The 24,479-nt window shown below is 45.3% G+C and overlaps 2 protein-coding genes across 2 annotated transcripts in view; both read right to left on the bottom strand.

Moving 5' to 3' along the window:
- Positions 1–6,443: 6,443 nt before the first annotated feature.
- On the bottom strand, positions 6,444–23,250 carry PROKR1 (prokineticin receptor 1). The gene is made up of 3 exons (XM_004449195.4): positions 23,054–23,250; positions 20,525–21,151; positions 6,444–13,504 (listed from the first exon to the last, which is right to left on the bottom strand). The coding sequence occupies exons 2-3, from the start codon at positions 21,007–21,009 to the stop codon at positions 12,808–12,810; spliced, it is 1,182 nt and encodes a 393-aa protein (XP_004449252.1). The 5' UTR covers positions 21,010–21,151; positions 23,054–23,250; the 3' UTR covers positions 6,444–12,807.
- Positions 23,091–24,479, bottom strand: part of LOC139436713 (basic salivary proline-rich protein 1-like) — a 14,205-nt gene continuing 12,816 nt past the window's right edge. Inside the window, exon 2 of the mRNA XM_071208670.1 lies at positions 23,091–23,662. Coding sequence (XP_071064771.1) covers positions 23,091–23,662 — 572 coding nt within the window. The remainder of the gene's footprint in view (positions 23,663–24,479) is intronic.

Raw genomic sequence — 24,479 nt, 5'->3', positions numbered from 1 at the left:
ACAGACCAGATTACAAACATAATCCAATATCTATTTTTGGAATTCATGACTATGTCAAACTGCTTCAGGCTTCCTTGGTACAGGTTTACTTGAGCTGAGCTACTGGCGTTGTTACCAGATTTTATTTAGGTTCTTGACTATGCTGTAGAAATGAATTTCAAGAGCACATCAGGTAAATTAGGCCAGAAATTATTCAGGTAGGGAGGGACAAGAAATGGGAGAAAATAATATAGATCATGGGTCCCAGGTGAAGAGGAAAGGCTGAGAAGTGGTTAAGCAGGCTGATTTACAGACTACAATTCCCCACCATAGATTATAAATGCCCAAGTTTTACTTGTGTGGCCACATGGCAGAGGAAAAACGGCGAGAGCAGTGCGCAGAGGGCAGGACAGAGGTCCACAGGCGAGAGAGTGCATGAGAGAGAGCTCAGGCCTGGCACCCACTTTTTGAACTGTTGGTTACCCCACCCCTTTGCTAATGGCAGGGGAGGAGTTCCAGCTGTTTACCATTTGATTACTTATTTCTCCCATCAATCTCCCATGAGGGCCCAATGATAAAGTCCTTGGGGAATATCTGGGGCTTCTCCTGGCCTCCAGAGGAAGTCTTCTTCTGAGTGTCAGAATCTTGGGGAGGGTCTTCCAGCAGCCATCTTGGGGTTATTGATGTCCACATGGATTTTTCGCCAGGTTCCAGATCCATCTATTGATTCCCTATTTTACTAGCCTGCTTCAGTGTCCCACCCACTAAAGGCTGAAAAACTCAAATTTGGCGAAACGTAAGTCAACTGTTACAAGTGAGAGAGAGATGAGGGAATTTTGCCAAAGGAAATGTCTATGGTTGCTGTCCTTCAATGAAAGGAGAGAGGATTTTCCCTTTCTCCCATGCTGGGGGGCAGATGGAGAAGTGGACGAGACCCCACCACATGCAGGGTGCCTGGGAACACAGGAGAGAGCAGAACGGCAGGAGCTCCCTTGTGGAGGGTTACAGCCTAGGACTTGAGCCGCAGTTGATGAAGCCTGCAGACAGGAGACAGCTGGGCGTAGTGATAGGCAAAAACAACCGGTATTTGTAAAACAAAGACCTTCCTCAGGGAGCCTCAGTTTTACTTGGAAGAGGGATCATCTGTCGGGACTTCTTGGTATCCACACGGGGCTTAAGCAAATGTAATATCACTGCACTCTCTTGGGAAGAGGGAAATGGACTTACTGGGTTTGGTGATGTGTAGCCATGGACACACCGAATTGCCTCTGGAAGCTGTTTTATCTGAAGACCTGACCTCCCCCTAGTGGTCAAAAAGTTTTGTTAACTATCTGACGTACACCTGGAAGGAGGTTTATTTGGCAAAGTGCCATTTTGAGAGCCTTTAGAGATTTTTCCTTGGTGGATTCCAAACATAATTATTCTAAAATTCAAATCCCTGTTCTAATTCAAGGATTCTTTAAGAGTGCTATGTCCAGATGAAGATGAGCCTCTTTGTCCCCTATCTCATCAGTACTGTTAAAAAAAAACAAAATGTACTCATTAGGTTGTTTACTATTTACTAATGCTCAAGCTGTTCTTCTTTGAAATTCATGGAAGATGTTGGTCAGCCCACTTCCTAAATAAAAAGGTCAGAGAGCTGTCAGGATGCACTTACTGCCTCATGCTGAGAACTGTTCTGACCCTTGGTTTCTACAACCTGCTCCCAATAATTCATCTATTTATTTTAGCTTTCTGGTATAAATACTTCAGAAACCCTAATGTATTTGAAATAGTCACTGGTGGCCACTTCGCTACAATCCACAGCCTAAGAATTTCCATCTTGGTGGCCAGTTTGAAATATCTAACATTGTGTGGAAGCTGATAGCTCTACTGGATCCATTTGCTTTACCTGGTAATTCTTAGCTTCAGGGACAAGGCCAAATACTTGGAAACTTTGCCTGCTTAGGGTGAATTTTTATTATAATGTAGCTTATCTTAAAGTTTGTCTTAAAGCTATCTTAAGTTCTTGTCCCTCATATGTTCCTCTATACATACATTAGCAGATCTAGAGTGAATAAAGGAAAGACAAGATAAGGTGGTTCCAACCAGATGTCTCAAGAGGTAAGTCTTCCAATTCTTAGCCTTGGCTCTTTAAAGACAAAGTTTAAAGAGACCCCAGAAGCTTAGAGAACAGTGTTGTCTTGTGGTCTCATGATCTGAAACCAGATCAGCCTGTTTGGTTTTTTTAAAGATTTATTTTATTTATTTATTTATTTCTCCCCACCCCCTCATTGTTTGTATTTGCTGTGTCTGTTCATTGTGTGCTTGTCTTCTTTTTAGGAGGCACCAGGAACCAAACCCAGGACCTCTCAGGTGGGAGGAAGACACCTAATCACTTGAGCCACCTCTGTTCCCTGCTTTGTTGTGTCTCTCATTATGTTTTCCTTCTTGTGTCTCTTGTTGCAGTATCTTGTTGTGTCAGCTTGCCACACCAGCCCATTGCATCAGTTCACTGTCTTAGGAGACTTCTTTAGAAGACACCAGGAACCAAATCCAGGACGTCCCATGTGGTAGGCAGGAGCTCAATCACTTGACCCACATCCACTTCCCCCAGTCTGGTTTTGAACCCTTGAGTGATCATTTACTAGACCTTCTAGAACAATATTATGGCCCATCTCATAGGGTTATGAAAACTAAATAAAATCATGCTTACAAAGTACACAGAGACTTGATTAGCTAGAATTAGTAGTGCAGTACATATTGTTATCACTCTATGCCATATTCCCATAACCAAAGAGATTACTTAAGCAATTCTTACCCTTAAGAAGAAAAACTTGCCCATGATAAAGAGGATGCTCTTTGAGGTCAAATAAAAAAAAAAAGTTCTCATAAGTGGAATAGAGATTAAGCCATTATTGTTCAGACTAGATTTTATTAAGGCACTCATGTGCTAGGGAGGATTGAATATCCCATTCAGGTGACCTGACAATGAACCTTTGCTTAAAAGATTGGGATTATGCAGAAGACAGAATGTAAATAGTGCTAACTGATACCGAGCCACTTTGGGTGCTAGGCTAGGATCTGATTTAGCTCCTAGGAACAAAGCCTCTTAAATAGTGTCTTAAACCAGATGAAACTCATTTTTATCTTACTTAGGAAAAGCCTGGAGATCGTCCAGTATTGATACCGGCACCACCAATTTATCAGGAGCTTATTTTCCCTCCAGCTCTCTGGTCGACGATGCGTAGGGCATAAGCCTCATTTTCATTTCAAGATGGCATTCTAAATGGTAAGATTTCGGAAGGGAAAGAGAAACTTTCCCTTGTTTAGGGAGTAAGTTCCATACAATTCCTCCCAGGTTTTACTGGCAAGTACTTGGTCACATGATCATCCTTAGACACAAGAGAGTCTAGAAAACATAATCTTTACTCTAGATGATAGTATACAGGTATAAAAATTGAGTTCTCTTACTAAAGAGAAAGGAAATACTAGATATTGAAAGGAAGCTAACCTCAGCCACACTATATTCATTCTTCTTCTCTGAATATTCTCTCTTCCTCATTTCTTTCCCTGGTTCTGCTTTCACCTTCTATTTCCCAAATGGCTTCTCCGAATTTCTCTATAAATTCTGTCCTTTCAATGAATCATCCACTCCAAAGACTTCAATAACTGAGTCTATGCTGGGGGAGGAAGGTGTTAGGGCAGCTTGCCTGTGCTCCATTTCTCCTCCGATTACGAGGGGGCAGCTCCTGAGGAAAGGCAAGTGGCCTGGTCCAGTCTCCTTGTGGTCCTGCTGATAACTGGATCTCCTGGAACAAACTGATTGAAAACGATAGAAGAGTCTTTATCTGTGGAATGCTGCTAGCTAGATATCCCTAGTTCAGGATTACTTACAGTAAATAAACATAGAATCTGTAGATTTATGAGACACGATATCTACAAATGTCACAAAGGCTCTGTAAAGATCTGAGTAAAAATAGTGGAGATGTTTGAACAAGTAAGTGCCCCTCTCCCTGTGAAGTGATCTGTAAGCCTCATTTAGGACCTGGGGAGCCACTGGATTGTTTCAGACAATCCTGCTTCCCCTGTGCTCCTTGATTTCTTGATTCTTGAAATTACTAGTGAAGTTTGATTCTGGGTATTGTCTCTGGCCTTCATGAGTCTAACTGAACAATCTGATCATTTATGATAGTTCAGTAGTATCAATAGTAACCAAATCCCTCTAACTTCTAATTCTCTTCTAAATCGCTAACTGCATGCTGAATATATATCTAAATATTTCATTAGCACCTCACAATCAACTTTTCTAATAATAAACTTATTATTGGTCCCCTAAATCATTTCCTGCTCCTGCCACCCTGGGTTCAAAATATCAGCTTCTGTTTTGAGCTCCTTTATCACAAAAGAACTCTCCCTTCTTCATCTCCCATAACACTCCCTAACCTTCCCTCCATCCATCCCCTCCTTTGTATTTTTACTCTCATCCCCTTCTAATTGGTCTCTCTGGTTCTAGTCCTTCTGGTCACCAATCCTTCCGACATATTAATCTCCCTACAGCACTCTTCTACACACACACAGTGGACTTCTGAGGTAACACACTGAAGAAGACATAGGATCACACAACCAAATGAAATAAATAATTAAAAGCAATAAAATATATGCAAGCTGCTTTCAAACTAAGGAAATCTCAATTATTGTGAGAAAATGGTTCCTATTCCACCCTTTAGAAACAGTACCATGAAGAATAAGAGTGGTTAAATTTCTGAAATTTTGTACAAATATACCCTACTTTGAGGGAAGCACATACTGGGCATGGGAGGGCAGACATATTAGAGGAACATATTAAAAATCCCCCAATGGGCTAAAAGCTTCTTTCCATCACCATGGGTAACGATTTATCAGTTAACGGGAAAAATTGCCAGGATTTGCTATTTTGATTTTCACTGACTGGAAAGAAGGCAAGAGAGAGTTTGAAGAATGACCTCCCAGAGTTAATAATCTTCAATAATGAAGAGTGACAGCAAAATGAAAGGAGAAAACTAAACATTAGAAAATAACTTACTTTTGCCTTTTCAAAAGTGCCTCATAAGACATAGGCATGGAGATTCCAGATTCCCCTCTTCTACAGGACTGTGAGCAAGGCTATAGAAGCCAGCAAACTCAGGAAACAGGTGGCCTTAAGGAGAGTTTAAAAAAAGAGGGGTTTGCAATGGTATAGTCAGGGCTAAGGGGAATCAACAAGGGATAGTGAAGCACCCTGTGTCAGGGTTGGCCAGAGAAACAGGACCAACAAGGTAAGTATCGTAGGAATCAGCTCATGTGATTGTGGGGAGTGGCAAGTCTAATTCTGTAGGGCAGGCTGTAAGTTGGAAAGTCCAATGGAAGTGTGGTTGAATTCCCCAGGAGAAACTGGCAGGTTGAAGTAGAGGCAGGAATTCTTCTTTATGATTTCTGAAATTCTCAGCTATGGCTTTAAGACCTCCAACTGATTGGGTTAGGAGAGGCCCTTTGCTTGACCAAATAACTGTACACCATAAGCTAGCCACGTCAGCACATGCAGTTAACTGTCACACACCCTAAGGCTAGCAACTAAGGGAGACATAACTACCCAAGGCCTCAAGGATAAAGGGGAGATCAGTCACCTGAATCCAGAGAGACCTGTAGCTATAGGAGATGGCTTCCCAACAGTAGTGGGGTACAATCAGCTCCTGTGATTGGAAAGCTGGGAGTCAAGTGAATAAATCCCTAACCTCACTCTGCTTTAATCCTTCTATTGGTGTTTCTCATTGACCTAGTCCAACAAGATGGTAGAGGGAAACTTCTTCTAATGATACAGTCCATAAAGGTCAGTCTCCAGGCTTATAGAAAAAGGATCTAAAGAGGCAAACGGAAAATAGCCTATGCAAAACCCTACAAGTTTCCTTTATTTTCCCACTATGGACTGGGAGGGTAGGTAGAGAGGAAGATAGGGGGGGAAATCAGATGATACTAGGAAATAACCATCTAGAACAGGTTATCATTGATGGAAGTGGAGACTCAGTTGCTCTTTCTGAATTGAAGGAACAATTCAAAACTCAAAGACAGGATATGCACCTGTCTAGGAAGAGTGAATCCCAGGATAGGACTTTTTATTTTTTTATTTTTTTTAAAGATTTATTTTTATTTAATTCCCCTCCCCTCCCCTGGTTGTCTGTTTTCTGTGTCTTTTTGCTGCGTCTTGTTTCTTTGTCCTCTTCTGTTGTCGTCAGCGGCACAGGAAGTGTGGGCGGCGCGCTGGGCGGCTCTCCTTATGGATGCACTCCTTGCGCGTGGGGCTCCCCTACGCGGCGGACAACCCTGCTGGGCGCGGCACTCCTTGCGCGCATCAGCACTGCGCATGGGCCAGCTCCACACGGGTCAAGGAGGCCCGGGGCTTGAACCGCGGACCTCCCATGTGGTAGATGGACGCCCTAACCACTGCGCCAAAGTCCATTTCCCCAGGATAGGACTTTTTAAAATCAATTTTATTAAAATGAATTCATAAGACATACAATTCATCCAAAGTATACAATCAATGGCATTTGGTATAATCACAGAATTATCATTCATCACTTTGATCAATATGTGAGCATTTTCATTACTCCAATAATAATAGTAATAAACAAGCAACAAAACTCTACCCCTAAGTAGTTACCTCTCAATCTCTCTATCCTTCCCCTGCCATACATAACTGCTAATCTATTTCCATCTCTCTGATTTATTTGTATTTATATTTTGTAGATGGAGTCAAACAATATGTAGAACACTTTGTCTACTGATAGTAATTGTTTCTTTCACTTAGCATATTTCCTTTTTTTTACCATTGATGGAAAATTATTAATATATTACTATACACTACTGTCCATAGTTTGCTTTTGTTGTACTTTTGCCCAAATATCACCCTAGTATTAATATCTTGTAACATTAACATACATTTGTTCTGTTTCAGAGAAACACATTCTTATATAATATATGCATTATTAACCATCCTCATTTTTCACATGAGGGTTCACTATGCTGAAAGGGTTAGACTTTCCCTTTCAACCATTATTATAACTGTATATTAGCACTACTAATTAAAAACACTATGATGTGCTTTCAGCATTTCTATTCATTTCCAAAAGTTTATGAACAACCTTTGTACCAATTCTGCCCAGATTAAACCTCAGCTTTCCATTTATCTAACCTCATTCTATTTTTTTGATGGCCTATATTCTAGTTATTAACTCCATGGGTTTACTCATTATATTTAGTTTATAATAGTGAAATCATTTATTTATCCTTTCATGTCTGGCTTGCTTCACTCAACATAATGTCCTTCAGGATCATCCATGCTGTCATATGCTTCACAACTTCATTTCTTCTTAATGCTGAATAATATCCCATTGCCTGTATATACCACAAATTGTTTATCCATTCTTTACTTATGGACACCTGAGCTGTCTCTATCCTTTGGCAATTGTGAACACTGCTGCTATGAATATCGGTATGCAGATGTCTGGTTATATCACTGCTCTCAGTTCTTCTGGGTATATACCTGGTAGTGGTATGGCTAAGTCACAGGGCAAATCTATACTTAACTTCCAAGACATGACTTTTAATAACAGAAAAAGACTCCGGCCACCAATCATCCTCCAAACAATCCTCTCGCTCGTCTCGCCAGCAAAGCAGAACCCATCTAGCCTGAAGCCCTATTCTCAGTTTTGCAGAAAATCTGGCTTATATAGGAGATGATTTATCACTTAATGAATACACTTACGGAAAGAGACATTTATTTGGGTTCCTAGAATGTCTAGAAAAATCACTTAATGGCTGCAGCACAGACTGATCAAAAGCATGAGCTCTGGAGTCCAACTGCTGGGTCTCAGACACGCCACCTTCTCACCTGTAGAGGAGGGCAATACTGACTAACTTGCAGGGTTATTGGGAGGACTGAGTGAGATGACTCTGAAACCTGCTCAGCTCAGCACCCAATACGTGGCAGGCATTCCTAGCTGTTAGCATTGAAGCAAGCTGAGTTTGTTTTCATCAACTTCTCTGCATCTTCTTCCTCTTATTTTTTTTCTTGAATATGAGATGCCTGCCTCACTGCATCATTTAGACCTCCTTTCTAAGGCCAGTTTCTCTCTCTCCTTTCCTCCCTTCCTCCCTTTCTATCAAAACCTGTTCTCAGATAAGGCTCTGGTGTCACTTTTATGTCTGTTTTTTCAGCTCTTCATGTACTTCTTCTAGAGAAAATCCCATCATTGTGAGAGAAGTCTTTGCCCCCAGTAAAATGGAATTTGTTTCCAGGAGCAGATAAAAGAAGAAGAACAACAAAACGTTTTTCTTCCCATGTGGAATGTTCGCTTTCTTGCTTCTCTATACCCCACTTGTTCTTTGAGGACCAGTTCCAGTCCCACCTCTGACCAAAAGCCTCCCTACCGCTCTGTTCCCTCTGGTTGGTGCAGGAAGTAGCCCTCTGGTGCCACTGAACAGTGAACACAAAGCCCTGCCTACCAGACCAGCTTCTCTCTTTCTTCTACTTACCTAGGTCAAAGCAGCTGTTCTCATGGCCCAGGGCTGGGGTCTTTCCTTTTATATTCCTAAGGACCCACAGCTAGGCAAAGAAGAGAAAGAGCAGCTATAGAGATTTTTAGCAGTTCTTCCCTAAAACCTCCTAGTTGCCATGTCTAGTTCCCAGAGTAGAATGAGCTAAACTTGGCTTGCAAAGCAACCGGGAATGTCTCTGCAAAACTCCTTAAGGGACCCAGAGATGGCCAGACTGGAGTTGAGCAGTTACCTCAAGGATTGTTGGGGAGACTTCCCCTTTCCAAGAGTTTGATGCTCCTTGCATCCAGAAGTGCTGGGTAGAAGAACCCTCGATTAAGCCTTTGGAGCCTTGAGGTTGTACTCTGGCTCTCAGGGTGATCGACTTTGTGACCACCTTCTGTGCTTCAGTTTCCTCCACTGTAAAATGAATTATTTGAATTTGATGCTGTCACAGAGGGAAGGAGAACCGGAATAATTCTTTATGGATACATTACAAATTTTATCTTATTTTCTCAAGAAGTAGGACTCATATTTTTAATTTTCGGTCATCTCATAAGTACTTCAGCATTCTCTTCCACAATGAGCATGGAACTTGTTTTACACTTGAGGGCTTGCTGCTGTGTCTGCCACATTGCCATGTTCTAGTGTCTTTAAGAAATTATTTTTAAATGTGCACACAGTAGGTAAAATCTCCAAAAGCTTTACTGTAAAGCTGTTTTCTTTTACTTTAGTTGAAGAAATGGTTGGATTTTACAAAAGTCACATCTTTATCCTTCTATATATAAAACAATGTGCATGTCTTTGCATATTTAAAGTATTTAGAAATCAGAAAATATACACATAAGCACAACTGTTAACCGTTTGGGCTGACTACCAGTTTTTGGAGAAGCTATCAGTTCAGCGAGTCAGCCACTTATGTGAACATGGCATGGCTCATAACTTCATCTCCTGGTACACTTTGCATATACTGACATTAAACATGCTCAAAAGTTTAGCCTTAGCTTATGTAACAGGCATAAATCGGTCCTCAGATTTCAAGTCTTGGCACTCAGATGTTCAAAAGTATTAATGGTTTTGCCAGAGCAGACTTATAGGAAGAGAATATAAATCAGTTAAATCTGTTTAGGATGGAGAGGGGAAGCTTGCAGGCAGTAATAGCATGAGTTAGCACTGTTCTCCCAATCCATAAAACCATGGAATCAGCATCTACTCCATGCTCACTCCAAGGATCATTATACTACAACTAGGAAAGGATGGGGGAGGGCAGAAATCACAGGAACACCATGTTCAAAGACTGTATATATATATATATTCATATTTTTAAATTGCACAACACAACACTTTCATTCACAGTAAAATCACAAGCAGACACCAATACCTAGAAATATTACAGACAGTTTGACGACTGAAAACTTGATAGCTTTAGACTGAAAAGCAGAAAGGGGTTTGATTGTTACATACAGAAAGCTCCTATTTAATAATCAACTCATGTTGTCATGTGAAGAGGGGGACATAATGATGATAAATTACATAATTTTATTACTTTTTAATCAAAAATAATCCCAAAGCTAACCTTCCTGATTTTATAATGCAATATATGGTTTTATTTTAAAAAATAAGAATTGCCTTCCAATTCTTAGGCTAATATTTTAATGAGTTTGTTTATTCTGAGGGCATTCCGATTAAAATGTTGGATGAGTCTGTTGGATGATAAATGGGAAGAAATACATGGGTTTTTAAAATGTGTCTTTCAGGGTAAAATAGTAATTAAAAAGCTATGCTGCCAAAAATAAAGAGTTGGAGGGGAAAACGCCACACAGGTGTCACTTTATAGCAGCCTTATAAATGTGCTGCTCTAGAACTAAATAAGAAAAAAGTCCACTTGATAGCTGTGCACACTAGATAATAACAGATTGAGAAATAACTGTTATGTTGTCCCAGCTTCATATTGGCTGGGAAAAGGCATAGGAAGATATTCAATGCTCTGAGGATCGTAGAGATGCTCTGATTCTGCAGGTAAAAAACCTAAGCTCATCTGCTGGAGACTGATAAACCATTCCCTTTTATGCTTCTGCTTCTGGATCTCACAGCCTTGTTTATACCCATGTGTTATTCGAAATGCTATGCACATCACACTGCTGAAAGTGGAAAAGGGATAATTTGCACAAAGAATCATGAAAGGGGGAGGTGGTGAGGTTTTCAGATACATAAGCCAAAGTGGCAGTTTTTTTCTTGTCCAGTCTATTCTTTTTATTACTTGCGTGGTTGAGAAAGTTTTCCCACATATTGTCTTTTTGGCTCTTCACAACCAGCTCTCTGGTAGGTTTCATAGGTACTACTTTTCTCCCATCAGAGGGGCTTTGCCCAGGACCACACAGGTGACAGGGTCAAGGTTGGACCTCATGTCTTCCGGTTCCAAGATTCCAAATTTCCAAATTCCAAACACCATACAAAGGAGGGTGGGTTAGTAAGTGTGAAGAGCTTTTAATAAGCTTTTGGGGTCACTGAAGTTCATTGTAACCACCATTCATTTTCACGTCCCCTTCTTTCCTGGGTGCCTATGGCTCTACCACTCCCCTGTGTCTCCTGCCACTGGATCAGTTGACTTTGTTCATAATGAAGAGCAGAAATGAAATGGGCTAACCCTCCCAAGAGAGCTTCCATTATAAAAGAGAAGCAAGTCTTATTCCAAAGGAAATAATGACTAGGATGGCATTCAGACAACAGTGACAGAGAGACAACTTGCCCTCAAATCATCCCAATGAGGTTAGGTGGGCAGCTTAAGAGAGAGCTCTTACTAGCTCATATTTGAGAACTGGTGGGAATAGCCATGAAGGGCTGTGTCTACCTTTGAAGACTTCACATTTCACATGCATTGGAGGCAGAAGAAGGAAGAGAAGGATTTGAGGGGGGAGTCTAACTGGCCCAAGACAGAATAACTGAGAGATAGAAGTTGCATAACTTTTAGACAGCCCCTGCCCTAAGCCCCACACGCTCTTGAACCTCTGTAGTGGTTTGGAGTAGCACTACCCCACAAAAACATGACTTTAAACTTAACTCATTCCTGTGAGTGGGAACCCATTGTAAATAGAACCTTTTTGACAAGGTTCCTTCATTTAGAATGAGGTTCTCAAACAGGATGGATCTTAATCCTATTACTGGAGTATTTTATAAGCAGAATGAAATTCAGATAGAAAGTCATAGGAAGCAAGAAGCTGAAGGTCAGTGGAACCCAGACGAGAAGGGAGAGGCCAGGAGAGACCATCACATGCATTGCCATGTGACAGAGGAGTCCAGAAGCAATGGTCACCAACAGCCAGTCCCAGAACACCAGTCTTCAGGAAGAAAGCATCACTTTGACGAGGCTTTGATTTAGACCTTCTCCTACTCTCAAAACCATGAGCAAATAAATTCCCATTGTTTAAGCATTTGCTTGAGCAGCCAAGGAAACTAAAACACCCTCCTTCATTTGCACCCCTTCCTATGGCACAGGGAGTCCAAGGAGCCAAAAGATCATGCCCACCCTGAGCCTAGGCTTCCCCCTCCGGACTTGCTCATAGTACCCAGAACTCCCCATTTTCTTGTCCAAATAGCTTCTAGAGCCTGCATGCCTTCTTCCCTGGGTCCAACCTCCTGATGGTGAATGTCACCACTTCAGTACATAGCCCTAGTCCTGAGGGGTGGCCTGGGGTAGTGCTGGGAGAAGGACCTTTGGACAGAACTTGGTCATGTGTCCTGGGTTGTCCATGTGCATGCACGTAAGGCCCCTCACATTGAGGGTCAAAACTAGGGATGGGAAGAGAAGGTTATAGGAAGAGCTAGTAGCCTCTTTAGCATTTGTCCTAGATCTTCATGTTAGGAGTGAGCTCAAGCATAAGAACAATCTCAGAGATGGGCTTCATCAGAGTCTGATAAGTACCTGATATAGTCCAGGGAGACCCTTGCACTATGGCCATATGTACAGCAGTCCTCAAGTCTCATTCGAGTTCCCTTCTGGAAACCTCCTTATTCCTGACTGTTTACACCCCATTTTCCTTGGTTCAATTCCTACATATATGCCAACATTGTAAGTTTCACCGGTGCCTACTCTTTGCACAAATTAGATGTTTGATAAATCTTGGTCACTGGTGATAATGTCTAGTCACACTGATTTTAGAAATTCCAAGCTCCTTGAGCAGAGTTATGATGTCCACATAGTTGTGTGTTTTACTCTGCCCTCTGCAGCAAACCAAGAGTGCTGGTGGGTGTGTATCCAGAGATGCTGTTTTGCATTGAAACTCTGAAAGGCCCATCAGGTTATTTTAGCCTGATGCAGTCCACCTCTTCTGTGGCAGGCACGCCAGTGGTTTTGAGATCAAGGTCCCCGCTGGACTTACTCCCATTGAATGAAGACTTCCAGTGGAGCGATATGATCTTCTTGAAGTACTTGATGGTGTTGTTCTTGACGGTCACAAAGCACAAGGTGTTGATCATGCTGTTGCTCATGGCGATGCACTCCACGATGTAGAAGGCTGTGAGATAGTGCTTCTCCTTCACGAACACCGCGGGAAAGAAGTCGCGCACAATAGTGAAGCCATAGAACGGCGCCCAGCACAGGACGTAGGCCGTGAGGATGCACATGAGCACCAGGACCGTCTTCCGGCGGCAGCGCAGTCGCTTCCGGATCTGTTCTGTCTGGAAACCCGGCACAGCCTTGAACCAGAGTTCCTTGGAGATCCGGGCATAGCACAGGGTCATGGTCACCACGGGACCCACGAACTCGATGCCGAAGATGAAGAGGAAGTAGGACTTGTAATAGATCTGCTGGTCCACAGGCCAGATCTGACCACAGAAGATCTTCTCCTGGCTCTTGACAATGAGGAGAACGGTTTCGGTGGTGAAGTAGGCTGAAGGGATGGCGATGAGGATGGACACCATCCAGACCAAGACAATCAGGCCGGTGGCTGTTTGATATTTCATCCGCGGTCTCAGCGGGTGGACAATGGCCAGATATCTGGGGTAAAGGCAAGATTCAAGTAAGATCAGACACCATGAGGAGGAAGTGCTGGATAATAACATTATTTATGCAACATTAGGAGGAGCAGCTGAATGATATGTGTGAAGGAAAAGCCCAATGATATGGAGGCGACAGAGGAAGGCAGACGTGAATGCAAACCACCCCAGCTTCATCTTACTAGCTGTTACTAGCTGTTACTGAAGTTACTAGCAACTTCAGGCAAGTGTTGTTTAGCCTCTCTGAACCTCAGTTTCCTTATCCACAAATGTTTTTTGTTGTTGTAGTTTATTCATTTTCTAAGGGTTAAGTGTAAGAATGTAGGCAACATTCCTGGCATAGTCTGAAACATGGTACATACTCAATAAATGATAGATATTATCAAAAGTAGCTATAATGCCCCCTTGGTTTCTAGCCTGGCACCCTTCCCATGTCTTTCTGTTTTCAGGGACATTCATCCTAATGACTCCACTACTAGAGCAAAAAGGAGCTGATCATTTCAAAGAGATGGGAGAATTTGCCCTTTCTGATGGAGGCAGTGAGTGATGCTTTGTCTTCATTCCACAGTTATGAAAATACTGCTCGGCATGCAAAGTTGGAAGATAAGCGTGTAACCATCTATCTCATTTTCCAGGTGAAAAAATAGAAACCAGTGAGAGATTAGGGACTTTCTCAAGGTCACAGGCAGCAAGACCCTTGATAAAACATTTAACCCTGCCTCACAGAGTTGATGTGAAAATCAATTGAAAATTCATGTGGACATATTTTTTTGTAAACCACAAAGCTCCGGACAGTAGAAGATATTGTTCTTGTTCTTTCCAAAGAACTGCAGTGCTGTTACCACAGTGGTCCACAAACGACAAGAGAGTACCTTCTGGGGAATGTGAGTCATTTATTTGTGCAGTATGAAAACTCCTTCAGAGAAACTGCCCAGACTTACGCAGAGACTTCTGGTTTCCTGGAAGACTTTCTGTGTCTGGCAGGCAGTAGAAGTAGGAGAAGGAGAAAGTGAAGTGGGAGGGAATGACTAATCAACACTGGAAAGAAACAGATTCTCACGTGCTGGAGCTTATCGCAGATAAAACCAAGAGCAAATGTGACAGGGCACTGAAGGAAAGCCAAACCAATTCTCTTTCCTTGGAAACCATTCCCTTTGCGTCATCTTTCTTAGGATGCTAATTTGAAGATGAGGTTCAGCCTTATTTTTTTTCCCTGTCCACATTGCTGCTACTCCTGTCCCTTCCCCCAACACAGGAAGCCAAACCCACTGAGTGTCATTTGCAGAGGTCATGGAAGTAAGACCAGAGCTGCTGGATGAAGCTGGATGGGCTGAGTCAACTACTGCACACTGAGTCCACAGCTGGCTGCCTTACTACGCCTGGCCACTAGCAACCATGCCTGGCTCTAACTCCAATGTCCCTGAGGATTGAGGAGCGGAATGGGTGCTGACAATGCTTTCATCAACACAGGTGTTTGGGGCTCTTGGTAAAGATCTCAGTGCTCCTGCTGAAACTCAACAAAAACTAAGAGGTTAGAGCTTTTGCTCTCTCACTGGCTCCCTTGCTCTGTCTACCTCACCGTGTTCTGCTGAATATTCCATCAAAGACTTCTTTTTTTTTTTTAATTTGTAAATATTGTACAAATTTTAATAGCTTAAATTGTATATACAGCCAAATAAAAACTTGCATTAACAATTGGTGGGGCTGGTGTCATAGGGTCAGGGTCAGGCTCCTTTTTCTTGCTCAAGGTGTCAACTAGAGAATGGCCTGGAGCTTGCAGGAGTGAGGGTTTTATACAGAGGACAGTTCAGCCCTTGGGCAGTGCTGACTTAACTATTAGAAAGCAGAGTCATATACTTACAGAGACCCTGGGCTCCAGAGAAAGCGAGTTCCTCGCTTAGGTAGTGGAGGCAGGATCTAAACCTTGTTTAAGCCAGTGTGATGGTAGATTCAGGTGGGGTGAGGTAGAAGAGAGGACTTAGGTCTTTGGTCCCTGAGATTCCAAGGAAGGGGCAAGTGTGGAGGCTATTTTATGTGGGATGGGACAGAATGGGTTGGCAGGGACAAAAGCCAGCATCTTGCGGCCTGCAAAGTCCCTGTCCAGCCTTGAAACCAGGTTACCAGGCTGAGGGCAGAGGCTCTTTTGGGCTCCTTGGAGTTCCCAAGCACTCCCTCATGGTTAGGCCAACCAAGGCAAACCATTTAATTTCCTAGTGCTTCTGTTTTCAGAATCTTGGAAAGCCAGTCAGGCCCAATTTGGTCTGGAAAAGAACAGAAACCCCAGCCAGGCCTTCTGCCTCTTCATCAGGTAGAAAGAGCCCAGGGGTTGAGAGGCATTCGTTCCTGTGCCCAGCCCTGCTAGAACCTACAGGACACAGGTCTGAGTCACAAAGACTTCTATATTCATCCTTGTTCACTCTATGTATTTTCAGTTACAATAATCTGTTCCTCCTTTACCTGATAGCAACTTCATAAGTCTGTATGATTGTTCAAACTGAGTCATTTCTTCAATGAATAAGTAGAAGAAAATACACCAATTTAGGAATCAGGAGATTATGAATCTAATCCCAGCTTTGCCATTAACTTACTACATGAATTGGAATATCACTCGCCTTGCCATTCTCACAGAGATACTGTGAGACTCAGATGTGATGCTGCACATAAACAAAAGCTATTAGTACACAAGAAACTGTTAGTAGCCTAAAATGTATTTTCCAGAGTTGTCTGTATTCATAGGTATTCTCTTTTACTGTTATTGGTAAATACACTTACAAACTTTCTATTATGTTCTATTGTATTGGACCAACTCTCCACATCAAAACTAATCTTCATGGTAATCTGTGATCACCCATCAAATAGTTACTTCATTCTGGCTCTTTCTGTCACTTCCCCCACCGCCCCAACAAACTCCATCCCAGAGAAATCCAGGATATGTGCAAGGGGCCTTCCTGATACATAAATCAATAGGAAAGTACAGAACAGGGTTTCAAGTCATGACTCTGAGGATCAGCACTCTAGGACTCTAGTGTTAGTATTAATTGCTTTTGTTTGTATAGAAATTTACAATATACAAAGCATTTTCAAAACCATTTCTTTTCCATTTGATCACCCCAACCCTACTGAATAAGTAAGAGGGCAAATATGCCCATTTTACAGATGAGCATACTGAGGCTTGGCAAGGCTAAATAACTTGCCAAAAGCTACACATCTGGAAATTGACACAACGATGGCTGAGACCCATATCTTGGCCTCTCCAATATGACATGTTCCTCCTCCCCTTCCAGCCAGAACATGCAATTCCCCTTCTTCCTTCCCTCATGGTATTCTAGCAGCTTCTCTCCTGTTTTCTCCCCATCACAGTTGGTTTCTCCCTATTGACATTCTAAGGAGTCAGGCAATTGCAGCTTCTTTTCTCTAGTTATGAGTATCCCTCAGGCTACAGAGCAGTCTCTCTGTTCCCATCAGGCTAGTTCCTGCCTCAGGACCTTTGCACTTACAGTTCCCTTTGTCTGGAGTGCTTTTGCCAATCTTCATTTGGCCAGTCTTTGTTTTCATAATTCAGAGGTACCTTGAAGTGACATTTTTCCTGACTACCCAGCTAGAGTAGTTCCCACTTTGTCCCCTACAGCATTTCTCTGAAATTATCTTCCTGATTTGTGTGTTTACCTCACTGTTATCTGTCTCCATCCGCCAGGCTAAGGGTCCATGAAGACAAGGAGCTTTCCACCTCAGTAACTCCAGTGCTTGGAGTAGATCCGTCATCTAGCAATCACTTTATAAAAATGCCTTCTTTGAATGAATTAATAAATGAATGCAGGCAGCAGACTTGGCCCAGTGGTTAGGGCATCCGTCTACCACATGGGAGGTCCGCGGTTCAAACCCCGGGCCTCCTTGATCCGTGTGGAGCTGGCCCACGCGCAGTGCTGATGCGCGCAAGGAGTGCCCTGCCACGCAGGGGTGTCCCCTGCGTAGGGGAGCCCCACACGCAAGGAGTGCGCCCGTGAGGAGAACCGCCCAGCGTGAAAGAAAGTGTAGCCTGCCCAGGAATGGTGCCGCACACACGGAGAGAAACAAAAAGAAACACAGATTCCCGTGTCGCTGACAACAACAGAAGCAGACAAAGAAGACACAGCAAATAGACACAGAGAACAGACAACCAGGGTGGGGGGGTAGGGGAGAGAAATAAATAAATAAATCTTTAAAAAAATAAAAATAAATGAATGCAGGAAGACCAACAAAGAGACTATGACAGCTAGCTAGAGTGAACAAGGCAGGAGGCTGGAATAAGTACAGGACATGGAAATTGGGAGAATGCTGGAGAAAAGGAGCACGAGGACGGGACAAAGGAGGATTTCCAGGTTCGGTGTCTGGGGGAAAAATAGGTCCAATGACAGAAAGCAAAATCCAGGCAGGTAGAGGATAAATAGATCTGTGTTGCTATATCTTGATAGCTGTGTTTCTTAGAAACCTGGTAATATCATAAAAACATCATAAAATTGTTTCAATGAAATTAAAGAGATTAGCTGATGTGAAACATTCATTAGTTCATTTTCATTTTCTGTTTCTCTTTTCCTCTAAGGGTTAATTTAAAAATTATAATATCCACTGTTCATTGAATGGTTACTCAGGCTCAAGCATTATTCAAGGCCATTACATGTATTATTTCATTGAATCCTCAAAGCAATCCAAAAAGTTAAGGTCTCTTGTTATCCCCTTTCTACAGATGAGAAAACTGAGGCAGAGAGAGCTTAAATAACTTACATAAGGCCATATAGCTAGTAGGTGATACAGCAAGAGTTTAAACCCAGGAAGATTAACTGCTAAACTGCCTACAGAAATTTCGTTAAACAAAAATAAAGGTGTTTTTGTAACTGTAAGCGTATTTGTTATTTCAATATAAAAATTAGTTGCCCAAGTCAAACATGAAGATCATGGATCAAATCCTGAACAGCATATAAGACCAGACAAAAATCAATGAATGCCTACACCACAAAATTTAAATTAGATGGTAAAAATGTATAAAAATCAAAATAAATTGAAAAGGGAATAGATGTAGCTCAGTGGTTGAGCACCTCTTCCTATGTATGAAGTTATAGATTCAATCCCAAGTACCTCCTAAAAAAAAATTTTGAAGCAAAAATAAGACATCAATAAAGGAACACATTGGAATAGTCAATGAGCCAGTCAAGGCCACTGGACACACAATGCTTTCCTCCGATGTCTGTGTGGAAGTTTCCCTCACAATCTAAGCAATACTCTCCCCATGATACATAGCATGTTTCTAGTCCTTTTTATTGTGTCTAATTTGCATTATACAAACTCATGCCACAAGAGAGATGCTTATAGTATTTTAGACAAACTCAGTTTGATATGAAAGTAGGACATGAGCTTGAAGAAGTCCTGTAGGTCAAGGTTGATTGATCAACATAGATACTACCTCTTACATGTTAAAAAACTAATCCAAAGTTCCATAGTTTATCCTGATTTCAGTCCCCCTTTGACACCACTCCCTCCTGCATTTGTTTCTCCTTTGGACAAATGGTCCCAAACATAATAAAATGGATCTCACCAGGGAGCAGGGTCCCACTCCACAGCGGACATCTGGCTTTCCCCACCTATAGTAGCTGAAAGGGCCCCCTGGAAAAAGATGGCTTGGTAGCATGAAACTTCGGGAAACAATTTCATATGCTGAAAGACGATGGCAGTTCCTGCTTTCAGGAAAGGTCAAAGAAAAGGTCCCTGGAGTCTCGTATGGCATCTCTGAAGGGGAATTAGAGACAGATACTCTACTTGATTATTTGCCTTCCTGCTCCTTCTGTAAGTTCACTCAGGGGCTGAAAAGAACCCTGAGGGGCTCCATGGCTCATGTGGGAGACGCTGGCCATGGAGAAGCAGCCTTCTGCAGGGATGCCACCACCAAGGCCCTTCCAGGTGAGTTCAAGCAGCCTCCCCTGGAGAAAGAAGGCAGATGCTGCACCCTGCAGGGGGCGAAGGCAGGCTCCTTACTAACACCCTCTCCTTGGGAGTGGTCCTTTCCCAGGTCACCCTATCTTTTAGCCCAGTTGGAGGCTTCAGAAAATGCACTCTACTAGCTAGGCCCCTTCCTGGAAGACTGTCCTCAAATGCCCTGACAGTGAGCAGCAGGTCGAAACCCACCAGAGTTCTGGAACTGAGGAGCAGGAAATTCATCTGTGCTTCAGGCTCTCCAAGTTAAAAGAGAGGTTAACAGGTTGTTCAGAGCCAGGTACAGCAAGGCCCGATTTGACCCTCAGGGTTCTATCTCTAAACTGTAGCAAAGTGCTTTGTTATGAGAGTCCAGCTTTAGACAAGGAGCTTACAAAGATTGTCCCCCAGAAAACAAAGATCACCCTGGCACTCTAGCCAAAGGGATTAAACTAATGAAATAAATAAGTATGTACCAAAAGGCTACCCTTACTGATTTTATTTAACATCGCTAGAACCAGGACTTGTATACTGTTGCATGCAAATGTATGAAAAGGAACAAATTGATTAATGGGGAAAAAAAAGTAAGAAAGGGTATGTTTCCTTTTAATAGAAACAAAACTAAAAACTAAAAACAAATCCCTTATTTTAAAACCACCTGGCACTAGAGAAGCTATGTCTTAACAAAGGAAGCCTTGATGAGCTGGAAACATCTTTCGAGATTTCCAAATTGACTCAAGAGGTAGATGCCTGGATTTTTAATTGGCCTCTCAACACCTCCTCTTACCTACCTCTCTGGACCTGGAATAGGTACAGCATCTAAGAACATGTCCACAGCTGGGAAATCAAAAACCTTCCCAACGCTCGTAGGCTCTGCTACCTCCTCCCTGACCACAGCTGGAAAATAAGAACTCTTCTTACTGTCCAATCAATGGGGAAACTTTGAGGCCCCCAAATAGCACATCTGTGGGGGAACATAGATTCCTCCCATCAACTCATGGTTGCAGGGGAGGAAGGGGTAATTCCAACCTCTCTTCCTCCCTGACCACTTCTGTTGGCCTCACTGCCCCCCACTCACCTGTCGAGGGCGATGGCCAGCAGGGCGTTGGTGGAGACGTAGAGCGAGACAGTGCGCAGGTAATTGATGGCAGCACATAGCACGTGGCCGTGCTCCCAGGAGAGCTGGCGCACCACATAGTAGTCCATCTCAAAGGGACAGCAGACAATGGCTACCAGGAAGTCGGAGATGGCCAGGTTGGCAATGAGCAGGTTGGTGAGGTTACGCAGCTTCTTGTAGCGGGCCAGGGCGGCGATGAAGATCAAGTTGCCAATGCCACAGACCAGCATGATGCCCACCAAAGCCATGCCAATGATGATCTTGGCAGCAAAGAAAGTCCGGGAATTGGTCACATCCTCATCCTCATCCAAGGGCATATCGTAGTCGCCATAGCTGAAGTTGAATGGGAAGGAAGCCACTGGGAATCCGTGGGGGTCAAGCAGAGAAAGGAAGTTGGTGGAGGTGTTGGTGGCATTCTCATCCTTGGCCTCCATGGTGATCTCCATCCAGCAAGGTGCTGCTGGGAATTCCCCTGGGGGCAATGACTGGGAGCCTGGATGTCTCCCCACTCAGCTGACACTCGGGTCTCCCTTTGTGGGTCAGGCACTCCCCACCAGCATTCTTCAGCATCTGGGCTCCATCCTGTGCCTTTGAGAGATACACAAAGAGTTGGCTACATGTGTGAGTGAATTGGCAGCTTTCTGAGCCATCCTGAAACCTAAGTAGACCCATTAGCCACCTGCTCAGAGTGAACATAGGGTGATGGAGTGGAAACAAAGAAGAAGATGACAGAAAACAAATGAACTGCATACCCACTCATTCAGGGAAGGTTAGATTGCTACAGACAACCAGGCACCAACTCAGTTTATTTCAGTTCCACTGAAGACAGAAATTCAGGGACCAGAGTTGGGAGGGTGGGGTTGCTCCAGAGAAGAGAAGCAACCTGCTTCCAGCTCGTTTTCCAAATTCTACTCACTGTCCTGACAGCCTGAACTTTGTCCTTTGTGGGATTGCCCCATTCTGGGGGAGCAAAATCACCTTCCCAGGGGGTTAAAGAAATTACTCCAGATCCCACTGAAGAGGGGGCGCCTCCATACAACCCAGTTTGCTTTCCATGAGTTGGTCTTCCTTCTGGAAAAACGCAGCTCTAAAAATCCCCAATCTATCTAGCAGCCTCCTTCCCCTCTTCTCTCCATCAGTCTGCTATGATCCCAGAAGTCAGTTACAGCATGTACCGAGTCTCTCCTCCAGAATTCACAGTCCAGTCACCAGCCGAGTGGGTTAAAAAGGGACTCTAGAGCAAAATCAGGACGCTGCTTGTGCATCCTGAGGTAAATAGCTTAAACACTCAGGATTTCCACCTCCTCCAGGCAGGAGAAGATTGATACTTTCTGCAGCCCGCAGAGCTCCCTGGAGAGGAAGGGTCTACACCCCAGAACTATGAGGAATTACTATTGAGAAACACCATCCTCCCCAGTCAGCTGCAAGGCAGAGCAGGGAACTCCTGGCACAGAGGACTCCAACACACCACACAATGGGGTGGGGTGGGGGGCTGTTGGCAATACTGCTGGGCACAGAGAGGAAGCCAGTGTCCCCTATTCCCTGCTCACTCCCTGAAGTCCCTCCCACAGCCTGAAAACCTCAGGCCCGAGCTGGGACTTAAGAGGAGGGCTGGGGTCTGCAGACTCCAAACGTCAGGAGCAGGCAGAGGGGAGGGAAAGGTGGCAAACCTCAGTTTCCTGAGAAAGGAGTCCCAGGAAAGAGGCCCAGGATCGCAGGAAAGCCCGCTGTCTACACGCCTCAAGGCAAGACACCTGAAGCTTGTCTTTGGGGGATCAGGATTAAGGTCCCCGGGCACCCCAATATGGCCCTTTCCTGCATCCCTCCCTCCATTCCTCATCCCAGTTCTTCTCAGACCTTGCCCTTCCCCTGAGCTATCAGTCCTGCTGCTGGGTCCCTAACATCTGCCCCCGTCAGGCCTGAGAAGCAGGACCTACAGCCCACGGGTCAGAGGGAGCCCGCTCGGCGCCTTGGCGCCCAGGCAGGTACAGCTGCCATCCCAGCGGGAGAGCCCTCCTCCCTCCCGCAAGCACTTTGTCTCGGAGGTTTCTGTTTACTCCCAAAGCGCGGAGGCGCGCCACCTCTGGAGGGGTGCAGGCGACTCCAAAGACTGAGCTATAAGCTCTTTAGGACAAGGGGTGTTGGGAGATTTAGGGTCTGGGGAAAGACCGTTCATGGGACCTCTTCTCCTTTATTCTCGACCCCACCCCGGCCCGCACCGTCTGGGGCGTCTGCCCGCTGCCACTTGCCCCAGGCCTGACCCTTCCCAGAGCTGGAAGCCTCTCTGAAACCCCTGCTGATAAGCCCCCGCCAGCTGCCAACTTTCTCCTCAGTCAGAAAAGGGGCGCAGCCCGGCTCCCCTGAAGAAACGAACAGCAGTGAGAGTCTCCTGGAAAGCCCCCGCCACTCTCCAAAGCCCCCCGCACCCCTTCGCCGCCGGTCTGCGTGGGTCCTCCCGGCACGTGCCCTCCCCCGGGGGGCGCTCGGTACCTGCGGGGTATTCCGGCACCCAGAGGTCCCGGTTTCTTTATTCCGGGTCCGGGGGCAAGAGACGCTTCTCGCAGAGGCCGGCGGGAAAAGGCAGGCCCCCTCTTTCTGCCTCCGGCTCTGGGGCTCTTTCTCGGCTCGGGCGGGCTTGGCTGCTGCGGCTGGAGTTGCGCCCGCGCGGCCGCTGCAGATCCCGGAGCGGCGGCTCCGCGGCGCGGCCTCCCCCCGCCCGGGACCGCCCCGCACGCGCCGTCCCCGCCCCCGGTGGCCGCGGGCGCCCGGGGCTCGCGCGGGTGGCTCGGAGGAAGGTGCCCTGGCGGGGTCCGCCGCGCTCACGGGAGGGCGGGGTCGGGGCTCCAAGCGGGGGCACGTCGGGGGCCTCCGGGGCACGCGCGCGGCTGGGGACCCGGGAGTCGCCCCTGGACCGGATGTCGGGGGGCGCCGAGGCGACAGCCGGAGGCGAGGACACCCCTGAGGAAGCCGGGCCAGCCGGGCGGCGCGCGTTCCCCGGGCTCAGGCTCCGGAACGGTCGCCTCGGGCGGGAACAAGGGCGCCCGCGCTCTGAGCAGGGCTCTCTGCGGTCCTCGCCCTGGCGGTCCCCTTCGGGCACGGCTGTGCCCACCCAGAGGCAAGGGACGTGCCGTCCGGGTCACCTTGTCAGCCCCAGGGCCGCTGCCAGAGTGGGCGGTTATGGCCTGGCTTAGGTGGTGAGATTTCAAAGAACCTGGAGAAGCGTCCCCCCCACCGCCCACTACTCAGCTGTCACTGGGCACGCCGGGGCGACCCAGGCCTAGCCCCCCCAGGGCGAGCCCACGTAGACACCTCGTAGTCAGCCCCGCCTCTGTGTAAAGGACTCAAAGAACTGCTCTCCCACAGGGTGACGGGGGCGGGGAAGGGGCAGACAGCACGGACGCTGGGGAGTGGGAGGAGTCCCCCAAGGAGGGATATCTGTTCAGAAGGATAAGGCTGAGACGATCAGAGCTAACTGGTGGAGCACAGACTTCACTCCAAAGCCTATAAAATAGCTCTTGAACTCCTTGGCAAAGTATCCAACGCCAATCTCAATCTGGCCTCCAATTGCCCATAGTCTAAAGTGGACTGCCGGGCCATCCATTCTTCTGTCTGCTTTGCCACTACCAAGCTGTGTGGCTTTAGAGAAGTCGCGCACCCTGGCTGGGACTCTCTTTCTCACTTACAAAATGAGTGAGTTGAATTTGCACTAGGAAGTTACTGCCAGTATCCACCCCTGGACACCTTCTAGCCTCAGGTGCAAAACTCGTGTCATTGGCAAAGCTGTCACAGCACCTTCACAGCTAGTCTCCTATCCCCTGGGAGAGAGAACGGGATAGTGGTTTCCAAATGGACTATGGAGTCAACTGCCTCCTTCCTACCTGGTTCTGTGCTCCTTGTTGGAGCATGGTAACCAGAG

Source organism: Dasypus novemcinctus, chromosome 17 (assembly GCF_030445035.2).
Source record: "Dasypus novemcinctus isolate mDasNov1 chromosome 17, mDasNov1.1.hap2, whole genome shotgun sequence".
NCBI classification, from domain to species: Eukaryota; Metazoa; Chordata; class Mammalia; order Cingulata; family Dasypodidae; genus Dasypus; species Dasypus novemcinctus.
This window is presented reverse-complemented; position numbering and strand designations above follow the sequence as displayed.